This window comes from Solanum dulcamara, chromosome 11 (assembly GCF_947179165.1).
Source record: "Solanum dulcamara chromosome 11, daSolDulc1.2, whole genome shotgun sequence".
Taxonomy (NCBI): Eukaryota; Viridiplantae; Streptophyta; class Magnoliopsida; order Solanales; family Solanaceae; genus Solanum; species Solanum dulcamara.
The window spans coordinates 62,914,824-62,928,485 of record NC_077247.1 but is presented as its reverse complement, the minus strand read 5'-3'; the positions used below and the strand labels follow the sequence as shown (position 1 = coordinate 62,928,485).

Below are 13,662 nucleotides of genomic sequence, written 5' to 3'. Positions count from 1 at the left end.
TTTTGAACATAAAACTAACATCTCGACACTTTTTCATCTGCTAATTACATATCTTGACTCAAAATTTAACTTGTCAAAAAGATGATTCTCGCATTAATCTTTTGCCAGTATCATGATCTTGAAAACAAATAAATTATTAAATTAAAAGAAAATTTAAAGTGCCTTATGCTCAAATCTCAATTACCACTTGAACGTTGCTACTTTTTATTTCACAACATTGATGTCATAACCTTGAATAATCCACCAAATGCATGCTGCCCTTCACCAGAGACTGGACTATATTAACCCTTTTATAAGAAAATAAACAGAGAATCATTCTTAATTTGACTTTTCTTCTCAAGGGGAAGGGGGTGGGTGTGGGGGTGGATTTGAACACCGCGAGATCAAAATTGTGGCAGGTATCTCCCGTTACATTCATGTAAGATACATGGAGAACATTCAAACGAACAAAATAAAACCTTACATTAATAACATATGTACAAATCCCACTCCCGCAATAATGCTTGTGGAAAACAAACTCTACAACCCCCAACTCAAAATTTAAAAAAATACGTCACTGTCTACAATGGCTTGCATATATCAGCTCCTCCCTGCATCCACCAAAATTGAGATGTCAAAGATCACGGGGGAGGAAATGGGTTTTAGCAATCACATGAAAATCAATACATTCTCCTAACCATTATAACCTCTTTTAGCTATAGAAATACTTGAATTACTTAACAACCATTTACCCCCCAACCCACCCAACCAAGCTGACATAGTTTTTCAGTGAAGATTTGACCAGGTGAGGGGTGGACGATTAGACAAGTCAAACACAACATTTCCTTTATACTTGCAACCCTTTTTTCTCCTCCTCAAAAGACTCCAGCAGATCTTCATAATCACTAGATATGAGTTCACTTTAGAGTTTATCACTAGCTCTGAAAAAGAAATAAACTACCTATCTGGAAACAGTATAGTTGCCATGTTACTACTAATCAAGGTATTTACCTCTGATTTGCCCAGAATTTGAAGCGTTTGAAAGAGAGAGAGGTGTTAATGGAGGAGAGCACATCACATCTCCCTTGCCCTTTCTTTGAGGAGATTCTAGTAGTTGGGCTACATGTAGTGCCATTGCTCTCTGATTATTGGAAGGTATAGAAAAACTTCGAGGAATAGTTAGTGGCGGAAGTGGTAGTGGAGAACCGGTATTTGATGCCAGCACAGGGCTCTGATTTGTTGGTGACATTTCTTGATTTCTGTTGACTAAGGGTGCAGAGTGCCCAAATGCAGTTGAACTTGATGGCTTGGAGGCCAATAAGCCAGGGGGACGAGGGAGCTCATGAAGCTCACTTATTTTTGGTGAAGAAACAAGGGGAGGTGAAGCACTGTAGGATACATCTAGAGTCGATGGTGGCTGAGTTATTGGTATTCCAGAAGCTAACCCAGGTTCTAGAAGAGGCTGTTCGGCCAAACCAATAGGTCCACTGGCAGATAACAGCGGCTTGCTGGATGAAGGCTTACTAGCTAATGGACCTGAGAAAGCAAGTCTTCTTATCTTTCTGGCATCAATTCCATTTTGCATATCATTTTGTGGGAGAGAAGTTCCCTCAGCAAGAGGCGGGGGTAGTGGGGTGGAGAAAGTGTGATCTTTAATCTCTTGAGCATTGGATTGGCCTTTTGCAAGAGTGTCTGTTGACAAGCTGTCATCTCCAAATTTAGAGTATTTATCCATATTAAGCGGGGAAGAATGCCACGGATTGTTGCTGCCTTCACTAGTATTCGTGGTACTTGAGTGGAGAAGGGAAACACTTGTCCTTGAAGTCAAACTCTTAGCATCAGCTGGAGTCGGTAAGACGTATGTGTGAAATTTCCGGACAGATGTCTGTGCTTGTTTGATTCTATCAGAAATATCCGATTTCTCTGCAAATATTGGAGCAGAATGACTGACTACACGCGGTTGTCTAGTAAAAACCTGTTCTTGATTTTTGCCAAAATCCAACTGCAAGAAAAGGTCTTTTCAAGTTAAATAAGCAACATCTCACAAGTTAACAATGAGAAGTGTACAAAGGACACAAGAATCTGAGCATCCAACTTCAAATCTCAAGGCGGCGTGGAGCAGCTCAAAAACTTAATAAACTCCTTTTGAAAGTCCTTACACAAGCCATATGGGAAAAATAAATAGCTAGCATATGTTTACTAAATACTTGATACAGCCACAGGGGCAGAATTTTACCTCCACTTCCTCCATCCCAGAGGTTAGGGTACTTGGAGCATCCGCAGGATCAAACTGCCAAAGTCAAGCATATTAGACCAAATCCAACATTTGGCAAATTAAGCAAGTCATCATCTAAGATCAGATTTTGATAATGCCTATAATATCACTATAGATCTTAACTGACAATCACTATAGATCCTAACTGCCATTCTCTTCCAAGGTGTCTCTCTTTCTATAGACACACAGATACACGCGGACAAATTCAAATGTGCATTGAATGATTACAAGAAATTGATCAAGGGATGTAATGTAACTGAAGGACAAATGCAGTAATAAAAAGGCTTATAGTTATAGCTACTTTTAGTAGTTGTGAGATTGGAATCAGTTTGTGTAGAAATGCATTGACGGTGATAAGGAAAACCAAAAGACATTTTTTTTGCTGCTTGAAAACTAGCACCTTATCACTTTATCCAACACTCCCAAAAAAATGGATGTGGCGCGTGAAGTAGAAACATAGTAGTGATCAGCCAGTTTTATTGTGGTTATTACAAGCAAAGGGCAGGGAAACAGTATTAAAGATCGACATGCAGCCAAAAGCTTTAACAATCAAGATCTCCAGGTTAAACCCAAGGAAGTAGGCAGCTCACAATCTTCCACAAAAGGAAAAAGAGGTCTGACAGCAATATGGTAACCTACCTCCATTGAATCCCTCAATGGGAAAGAGTCATTTGGTTCCTGCTTATTTTTTCTATAATCAAAACTCAATTCACCATAATCATTAGCCTCATAGCTCTTGCCTCCATCCTCACTATCATCCAATTCAACAGGTTGATAATCAATGTGTTGGTTTTCAGCAACCATCCTTATTTGTGGTTCAACAGATTCAAGAGATTTAAGTCCTTTGCGGAAGAAATTAAGCTGTTCCAAAAAAAAGAGAAATTAGGCAGACAAGTAACTACTCGATTCAAGAACAAGATAGATAACCAATAATGAAATAAATGGAGCTATGAAAATGCAAAAGGACACCTGTGCTCCATGGTGACGAGCTGCCTGGGTCAAAAGGCTGCGACATTGCCCTTGTTTCAGAGATTGTACACGGAAAATGCAAAGTCTTGCCATTTCCTCATAGTCCTCCCGAGCTGCCTGTAACTGCTGAGAAGTAAAGTTCTCCCCCTTTCCACCCTTTCCCCTTTTTGCCATATACTCGTACACCTCCCTACAGATCATGCCTGATGTTAGCAAGACTTGATTGAAATTTTATTTTTAAATAAGGATTTCTGTACCACGTCAAAAGACACATGACGAGGGATACCTTTTTTCATCACACTGCAGTTTCATCTCCTGCATCAAGAAAGAGGATACAACCGACTGAGTAATGAGGAAACAATGCAAGAATCTTACATACACGTGATCTATAATCAGCCTCCAAAGGTGCATCACTATGGCAGTTAATTTAAATTAATAGATCTGTTTGGTTTGATCAACAAAATTGTTTCTGCTCATCTGATTGAGTAGTTATTTAGGTTAATTCAATTAATCAGTCATAGAACTAATCGTTAGCTATAAAAGTTCACGTTTAATAGGATTGGCAAACACTACTCTGATTAAAGCAACCAACTTAATGAGAAAAAGAAATAAATAAGTTAATTGAAATAATCCAAACCAACCAACCAAGCATTCTACATACAGGGATTGTTGGTGTAAAGATGTTGTCGATAATTTCAATCTCTTATCAGATAGCAAAGAGGCCACAGTAGTGATACATCTATTAGCTACTCCAACCCCACCCAATTAAGAATTTATTACAGCCCTTAATGCGGGAGATCTTCTACTGAGGTGGAAAAAGGGAGACACTGAAGAATAGCAAGTATATGGGCTTGTACCTAGGTCAAAGGCATTAAAAGTTCATCATATTTCTCACAACTTGTGACAATAACAACAATGAAAAGGAAAGAAACATCATCAGCCAATATTACTTTCAAAAGTTTCAACCAGTCAAAGAGAAACAACTATAGTGAGGACCAAACAATTAGCATGGGTGATAATTAAATAGTTTCCAAATTATAGGAGTCAAATGAAACTGGAAATGAAGATCAACCTGCATCAGTTCCATACAAGAAATTGCCCGAAAGAAACAGAAACAAGATCAAAAGAAATTTCAGGTAGCATGCAGAGCAATGTCATTCTGGATCTCTCCATCTTCTTGGTATATCGACATCATAGCTACTGAAACAGCTTGGCTATCATTAACTTGATGATATCTTAAGAATATGTTAGGCTGAATCACTATGACAAAATTTCTCGGACTCAACCACTCAAGTTGGTTTGCTAATTGGTTGCAGAACATGACCGGTACAAAAAATGGGAACCTCTGGATGGGGTGCCACTAAAAGAAGGGTTATTGAGGACGAGAAAGAAGAGAAATGGAAATCATCGCAATTCTTTACTATTGGAAAGGTGCATGTGGATAAGAAAATCTAGTGCAGAAATAGCAAGATTGGAACAGTTAACAACTACTCCCTCTATTTCAATTTGTATGTCTAATTTTGACTTGGCACAGAGTTTAAGAATGGAAGACTTTTGAATCTTATAGTCTTAAATCAAAGACATATATAATGTACCAAAATGTCCTTTAATCTTGTGTCTTAAATATACCTTGTGGAAAGTTGAAATTAAAGAGTTGCCAAAAAAGAATAGAGACTTCCTTTTTGACACGTACTAAAAACGAAATAAGACAAACAAAGTAATAAAGAAAAGTGGGGAAAGGATGAGGAAACTTAAACTCTATCAAAAGGATCTAGAGGTAAATAACAGAATACAAAAGAACAAACCTCCACTTTCCGAAGTTCACTAAGAAGAGATTCAGATGGGTTTGTGATAGTTAGGATAATATGGGAACGCTGCAATACAGAAAACAAAAGTTATAACCACATTCAGTTTAATTTGGTAGAATGATTATTAATGAGAGAAAGAACAGGCACTGACATAGCAGTCTACGAATTTCTGAAGTTCTAATTGTACTCCTCCAAGCATTGACAGTGCTTTGCCTGCATATAGATAGTAATTGACAAAGAAAACAATCACAAAACAGAATGTTGAATGATAGGCAAGGCCATTTTTAAACAGTAGATTACATGTTTTTTTTAGCAGCAAAATGGATAGAGAAAAGATGTTATATGTGTGTACTCATCAAAAACCGGATCTATTGTGTGTGCAATCACATTTTCAAGAAGAGAACAACAAGAACATATATCATAAATTAACTAATCAGACACTGGAAAATACTAAGACAAGAACGTGTGCTTCTATTTCCATTTGGTACTACTCTATTCTTTTTCATTTCTACATTAGTTACACTGTTGGTGGGCTTCGGAGAACACAACGATCAGTGGGAAATTAACAGTTTCCACAGTTCCTAATATCATTTGAACTGATGGGGAGATTGTGATCAAGTTGAAGTTGAGACACAGTGGCGGAGCTAAAAAAACATTTTTTTTGGTAATATATGATATGGATTCTAGTATGTGGTAAAGGTGGTCCAAGTATTATCTTAGAACACAGATTCAAATCCTAGGTATGACATTCTAGTCATTTTTTTTAAGATCTCTAATGACTTTCTGGCTCTGCCGCCGCTGAGACCCCAAATAAAAAGCTCTGAACCAGTGAAAGATAGAGCTTCTGCAAGGCACAAATATAACAGCACGAAAAGTGCAATATTCACTCCAGAAATAGAAAGGGCAAACCAATATTGGTGCCTTATCTTTTTTCCCAATTTCTAAGGAATTAATTAGAACTGGAAACATCTAAGTATACATTATTCAAGATGTTAATGCTACAATATACTTTGCATGGAACTGCTTGTTAAGCTGATAACTTTATTTAAGCAGTAGAAATGAACTCAGACTAATTGTCCAGGCAGAACCCACTAATGAAAATCACTATAGAATTATATAAGGAGACCTAAACATTGGTTCACTTACGATTTTCTCCATCACCATTCAATGAAATTTTCTCCAATAGACAGGTTCCCATTTCCATCAAGGATTCTGAAAATTCTGGAAAAGGAAACCAGCAAACTGATGATATGAGCTAAATATGGGATTCTTTTTGTGAAGCAACTAAATATGCAATTCATGTAAAGGCTTTCAGATAAAGACTAAAATAAAGTGGGGAAGGATTTCATGTCTTGATCCTGTTACACAATGTAAATGAAGTAATCTTTCCCATAGGATGCTTGTTGTTATCAAAGAACTGATAAATCTCTTTTTTCACAAATAGCATACAACCAATTACAAAGTATCATATTTTTCCTTTCTGGAGCATATATGATCTAACATTTGTGGTAAAACTAACAGTGAAGATGAACATCATAGCTAACAAATTAATACCATAGGCACTGTTAGCCGCAGCAGCTGCTGCAGATAGTAAGCTGTCATAGCAATCTCTCATGTCTTTCATATCCTGCAAAAAAGGAGAGAAGAAAAAACTTCAATTACAACCTGCTTCTGACACAGGAGTTAACAATTTTATTTTTTTAAAAAAAAAAAAAGGAAAATGAATAGATGCTAGGAGAGGAGTTGAAATAGTTGACTGATAAATCAGATTTGTATGTTGAGAAGAAATGAATCATAGCAGTGGTGCAAAAAACTTTGAAGAAAATAATCCGGGAGCAGCAATTTTGAAAATGGATACGGGTCGGGTAAAAAGCAAAGAAAGCAAAGAGTAATCGGAAACCCTAATTGAGAAGGGTACCTGTGAAGCCTGAGAGAGGCCATCCAAATGCAACAAAATCTGATGATCCTTCTTGTCCTTGTGCAGTGCAAATTTCTTCAGCTTTCCGAAAGACGACTTCATCATTAATTAAATCTAATACTGCCTCTCTTCAGATTCACTATTGATCTCTCTCTCACCTAATCACACATACAAACACACATACAGTGTGCGTGTCTCTCTCAGTTATAATAATTTTGATGGGGTGCAGTATGCCGGAGGCCGGAGAAAATATTTAGAATTAGTAGTAATTGTTGCAGAGGGAGGGAGGGGTGGGAGGGAGGAGCTTATTAGTTTTACCAAGAAAATTCTAATGTCATGCGGCCAAGTCAGAAAGGCAACTGCCTCTCTTCGTTAACACGTCTCTACTTTGACCCATTTTGTCTCCCCTTAATTACTCCTCCACACTAATACTAAGCTTAATTACTTTTCCCCCCCTTCTATTTTCACCAATTCTACTTAATAATCACTCTCCAATTTTATTCTAGTTTTATCAATCAACAAATAAATTAGTATATTGGTGGAGATGACGGTACGGATTGTGGTGATTGTCAAAATAATGATTTGTCGCTAACAGATGAGTGGTGGTGATAGTTGATAATGGTAGGCAATAGCGTTATTACGATTGCATTAACAGTAAAATTGAATGGAGTAGTGATGAATTACATATCATCTTTATAAAAATATTTGAATTGACATTTTAATGCTATTAAAAAAAAATTATTGATCTAAATTACTCAAATCTATTCAAAATATTAAGTGATTGTAACAAAAAATACTCTTAATACTTAAGATTTAAATGAGTAAGATTTAGATTAAAAAATAAATAGACTTAACGATTCAAATATAAATGATTAAGATAAAAATTAAATGCGAGGAATGAGGCTTGAGTGAGCTAGAAGCTCTCAACCTCATCTCTTTTACCTAGAAATTTTAATTTTGTGCTTATTATTTTGCGCTTGCCAAATTTTTCACATTCAGAACTCTACAATTTACTAACAACAAGTAGTAGAAAAGATCATTATTTCTCTTCTATTTTTTAGTGGAAGAAATCATTCTAATTAAGAATAATTTATTGAGAAAATAAGAATTTCTCATATGACACGATTCACATCCATATTTGGTGTATGGTATTTAATAAATGTGGTAAAAATTTATAGAGAAAATAAGAAAGCCATGGCATGAGACAAAGGCAACACACAATAACAATAATAATAGTAACATATTTGGTGTAATTCGTAAGTAAACGGTGAAGTGTAAGCAGAAGAATAGTGAGAGTTGGACGGATGTCGGAGTCCCACAAGACTAGGGCTGCTTATCGGGCGGATCGGACGGATTATTATGTTTAACGGTTTAATTTAACGGTTATCGATTTTTAAAAGTATTAATCCGCTAGCCAACCTATCTTCGGTATCGGATTAACAATTATCGGACGGTTATCAGATGGTCTATCGGTTAAGTATATGCCACTGGACAGACATCTATGTTTCAAAAGGTAGTAGGATATGAAATAGTAACTTGGGTATTCATGGATGCCGGCACTCATAGTGGGAAAGCAGTACACAGGTGTAAAAAATAAAAAGAATAAATCATTTAGGTACCTTGTAATAAACATATTTAGACCCACACCATTCTGACAATAAAATAGTTTAAGATAAACTATTTAAAGGTATTAACAAAATAAAAGAAATATCACCCTTACCAATTCTTGAGCTGCGACTTTGTAACCTCAGATCCCTGGAAACAAAGCAGGTACATTTTAGGGAGGAAAGACTAATTAATTAACAGAAATGAGCAGAAAAATAAAATAAAATGCATGGGGCTTGTGACATACATGAGCACTTAATTCTACAGCCCAGTATTCTAATGAGGCTTTATTTCTCTGCATATCAGGCTCGTTTGGAAGGGCCTTCTCGACAGTCTTATACTCTAAATGGGCTTGACCTATTTAATTAAATGAGGTTGGCCTATTTAACTAAATGGACTTGTCCTATTGAAACTTATTTTTAGGTTTACAAATTATAATTACCATACATATTTTATATGTTTAGGGATAAAAATATAATAAAATATAATAAATTTTTAGCGGGTTAACGGTTTACCCAATAACAAAATTGAGTAATCCGTCCCCCACATCGATAAGCCGTTAATTATAAAATTTAAATCCATTCCCACCCGCTAATCCGATAACCCAATACCAATAAACCAATAAGCCAATTTTGCAATTGAATTATCAATAGCGATCAGTTTTGAACAGCCCTACACAAAACCCAAACGTGAAAGGAAAAGGAAAATGGACTGAGTTTAACAATGAGTGAATTTGCAGGCTCAATGGCTTGATGTGAAATTGATGTCAACAAGACATAATTTGGGCCTGGGCTTAGTGCTCATGGTATTCTCAGGTCTCAGGCCCTAGTTCATTTTTGTTGACGTAAATAAACGAAAACCAAATGAATCCAGTCCATTAATTTTCTTATTGCGTATGTGGCTTGCATCTATATGTGTATTGCCAAGCACTGGACCAAAGCATGTGAAATGAAAAAATATATACGGAGAATTTTCATATATAGACACTTAAAAATATCTTAATTATGTTCTATAGTTATAGTTTGTTAATTATAATTCGTAGCTATAGGCCTATAGTTATAACAGCATTTGTATAATTCACGCAACATTTATATACGTTTGTATAATTTGCTATACAATTCGCAGTTTTTGTATAAAGTTTATATATTTCACTATACAATTCATGCACAACATTTGTATAAGTCGCTATACAATTTGTAGTGTTTGTATATTTCGCTATACAATTTCGGTCCCGTGCTACGCTATTTGATCGAGATTCGTTATTCGCCCACAACATTTGTATAAATAACGCGAATTATATAAAACTCAACTGTATAATCGCGTGAATTATACAAAACTCAAACTGTAATTACAGCTAGATGTTTATCGCGAGCCATAATTAATTCAAACTATAGCTATGTTAGTTAATTAACTAATATATGTTTGCTTATCCGCATAATTTTTCCTACATAAATAAGAGACATATTTGATCCTTTGGGAAAAAGGATCAAATATGTCTCTCATTTATGTCATCCGTCTTAAGTTTGACTCATCTATGTCATTGATGTTTGAAAAAAGATTCATTTATATTCTGTGTCATTATTTTTTAATTGGTCGCGTGTAAAAATGGTTTTGCGTAATCAGAGTTAAAGAGTAATGACATGGATGAGACTTTTCTTAAACGGCAATGATGAGATTGAATTATAATTGGCCACGTGTAAAAATGATTTTGCATAATCAAAGTTAAAAAGTACTGGCATGGTTGGGACTTTTCTCAAACGACAATGACATTTATAAGCCAAACTTTCGACGGATGACATAAATGAGCCTTTTTTCAAAGTTCGATGACATATTTGAGTTTTTTTCCTATTGCTTTTTTTCATACATTTTAATTTGTTTGTCATGATTTGATTTGATAAGGAGTTTAAGAAATTAGTAGAGAAGACTTTTGAATCTTATGGTCTTAAATTAAGATACGTAGAATATATCAAAATGTATTTTAATCTTGTAGTTGTGATATTAAATATGTCCGTGGAACATTGAAATTAAAGAGTTATCAGAAAATGAAAGAGGCAATCTTTTTTAAACCGAATAAAAAGGAAAGTAGGATAAACAAATTGAAACAGATGGAATGTTATATTTCAGGAACATGTTTATCACTTTGTCTTGTGGAGAATCGATAACAAGATTAATACTGTCTTTGGATTGATATTTAACTTTCGAATCCGTGTCTAATTGCTTTGCTTTCATAACATTCATATTTTAAGTAATTAGGAAGTGAAGATTGGAAATATAGAATTGGAAACTGAAGACTAATGGAGTAAGAATCTTGTTGTTTCTGTTACAGTATCTTAGGATCTTGTTGTTTCTGTTACAGTATCTTAGAAGCTTGTTGTTTTTGTTACAGTATCTTAGAAGCTTGTTGTTTCTGTTACAATATCTTAGAAGCTTGTTGTTTCTGTTACATTATCTTTATTCATGTCATCCCCTTAGATTCTTTCACCAAGATATTAAGGATAGCAAAGACAATAAATTGAACTATACGTATACCGTTCCTCCATTCGAGAAAAAAATGAAACTCAATTTTCTATCCTGGCTAGGCTATTAGAACCAAATAGAATACTTCTGTGGATGCTAGCTCACAAACAAAAGTTAAAGATCAAAAACTTGTTACTTCTTCATCTAATTCCAGTGATTGATAAGAAGAGATATGCGTAATTGCTGAATTTGAAGAGGGAGAGGCTGGATCTGATTGGTCTTCATCAAGAGGCCTCTTTTTTCGGATACTAGTCTTGTTACATTGTTCAGCAACAATCTTTCCATTCTTGGATGTTACTGATTTCTTCTGGAATATGCAAAAGATGCTCCAATCTCCTAATTGACTCGTCATGTTAACATTCTGCGACGAGCAAAGTTATGTTTATATTAACACACATAAGGTATAAATGGGATCAGAGGAAATGGCAGTGTTAATACCTGACTTGTACCATTATTAATGGTGACAAGGGAATATTGGTGCATTAACCAACGACTTCTTACATATCCAGAATGGTGAAATCGAAGGGCTTTTTTCGTTCCATTAAGGAACCGCTGTTGGTGGTGGCTTATTGGAACAACAATTGGCTGGTTTTGGCCAACTGCCTTCCAGTAACCACAACAATTCCTGCCATTGCTATTTATATCTCCATTTGTTTTGCAGAAGAAATACCTATTCTCCCTCAAGTCCCCTGCTATAACATAATCTGATTCACCAATAAGTATTTATAAAACATAACACTGGATATAAATAAAAGATAAAAAGGGTGATCAAATAATGGAATAGGCAGGTTAAATTTACCAGGCAAGTCACAGGGAAAAGAGCCAAAAACATCGACTACTTGAGGTATGATTGAGGCAGGCAAAGGCATGGCAAATATTTTTCTGCTCAACTAATGAACCAAGAGCTCTTCATCAGTGGGATGAAACCTGAATCCAATGGGCAGATTTAAGCTCCCAGCTTTCACCTCCTCCATATCTGGACTTTGAAAAATGACAAAGGAGTTTGGCGTTTGGGGAGTGAGGAAGCTTGTCTTATAGTATAGTACAGGTTATATGAACGCGGACTCGATGACCATGATTGACTTATAGACAAGGACTCGCTCGAGGAAGCCTCCGAGGCTCTAGTTCGTCGTGGTGTTAGAAAGTTGCTATTTGGGTTACTGAGAGGGACCAGGTTTCCGGATAATTGAAGGCCGTGAGGGTCATGGTGTGGTTGTTACCACAAAGTTAGTCACCAGAGGGTGCAGGCGTGGAGACGTCGTCCAAGTGAACACCGGGAGGTGAAGTGCAGGAGGCAGCTTGGATAAAACTTGGGAAGGAGGAAGTGCGCGGGGCATTACTCCAACCTTAAGAGGAGCTCGAGGAGTTCAAGAACACTCCAAAGGAATTGGGGCCCGCAATGTAAAGCCCTAAGGGGGCAGACTTCGGGTATTTGCCGGCGTTGTGTGTCATCGAGGACGATGACGACTTTGGGTGTGTCAGGTTTGTTACGCCCTGAGTTTTGGGTGCTAACAAGGGCGGGATCATGTGGTCGAGTGGACCACAAGCCGGGATAGCCGTGCGCGGCACGAGCTGATGGAGGGCTGAGAAGGTACATGTGGCAAAGGGGTAGGGCAAGGGTCATTGGCCATATGAGTGTGGGATGACTTGCCCTAACATTGCCGAAGATGTGGCTGAGACTTGGGAGCACGTCCAAGGGCCTAGCGTGTAGGCGAAGGCCGCGTGCGGCAAGGAATGTTGCCTCCGCACGTTCTCGAAGTAGAAATGGAATCTGGGGATTCCGGGCTAGGGATGCTTTCCTAGCATAACCTTGTATATGCTTACCGAATTTGGTGCCAATCGGAGTTCGTTTGGGTAAGGGCTTGACTTAGCCAAGATCAGGGGCATTGTCGTAAATATGCGATAAGTCCGAAGGCTATATCTCGTTGGATGTGTATGGGAACGGGATGAAACTACATGGAAGTGCGTAGGAAGTCAAGAGAAGTGACCACAACCAAGCGGAACGGGTTTTGGAGTTCGGGAGGCCATGCGATGGCTCATTATGATTCTCTGGCAGAAGGATGTCTACTCCTGCCTCATGGGTTTTATGTTTTTAAGCATATATAAGGGGGGTATACTCGGTGACAGCCTACCAGCCTCCCCCGGGCGATCCGCCCAAAGTGTGCTGCCTTGAAGGAGGACTTCAAGGGCCTGCCTTGGCATGTCATAGGAATGCCTAAGGTACTCATGGGAGTTTGGGAGCTCCATGGGCGGCGCGTGGCACGATGGCCAGCGTTGGGCGTCCCAAGGCAAGGGGTGGCTTGTAGTGAGGAACGTTGGGCCCTCCGGGCTAACCTTCTGGTTGGACAAGACCCCTTGGCCGATTGAGCAATCGAGGGACTCAAGTCATGAGCCTTGTGAGCTGACTTGTGAGCTTGGTCTAAGTCGTGTAGGCCGCGCGGCGACGCTGCACTGTGGGCTGCGAGGACGTGATGCGTTGACGATGGTAGGCTATGCCCCAAGGCAAAGGAGGGCATAGTAAGGAAACGCACATGGCCCAGGACAAGAGCCTTGATAAGGGCTCAACCAAGCGGAGCAGGGGTCCGATGGCT

The 13,662-nt window shown here is 37.7% G+C and overlaps 1 protein-coding gene and 1 pseudogene across 1 annotated transcript; both read right to left on the bottom strand.

Moving 5' to 3' along the window:
• Positions 1–383: 383 nt before the first annotated feature.
• LOC129875260 (uncharacterized protein At2g33490-like) lies at positions 384–7,361 on the bottom strand. The gene is made up of 11 exons (XM_055950711.1): positions 6,950–7,361; positions 6,586–6,658; positions 6,178–6,252; positions 5,183–5,244; positions 5,029–5,097; positions 3,510–3,538; positions 3,224–3,413; positions 2,894–3,115; positions 2,216–2,269; positions 991–1,981; positions 384–590 (listed from the first exon to the last, which is right to left on the bottom strand). The coding sequence occupies exons 1-11, from the start codon at positions 7,052–7,054 to the stop codon at positions 580–582; spliced, it is 1,881 nt and encodes a 626-aa protein (XP_055806686.1). The 5' UTR covers positions 7,055–7,361; the 3' UTR covers positions 384–579.
• A 3,758-nt stretch (positions 7,362–11,119) lies between these two features.
• LOC129872799 (NAC domain-containing protein 83-like) lies at positions 11,120–12,045 on the bottom strand (annotated as a pseudogene).
• Positions 12,046–13,662: the final 1,617 nt, after the last annotated feature.

What these genes read in the sequence shown, in the direction of transcription:
- LOC129875260 (XM_055950711.1), bottom strand. Translation starts at nt 7,054, where the DNA reads ATGATGAAGTCGTCTTTCGGAAAGCTGAAGAAATTTGCACTGCACAAG. An exon ending in GCCTCTCTCAGGCTTCACAG is followed by an intron (nt 6,659 to 6,949) that starts GTACCCTTCTCA and finishes CCTTTTTTGCAG; the next exon opens with GATATGAAAGACATGAGAGA. An exon ending in CATTGAGGGATTCAATGGAG is followed by an intron (nt 2,270 to 2,893) that starts GTAGGTTACCAT and finishes TGACTTTGGCAG; the next exon opens with TTTGATCCTGCGGATGCTCC.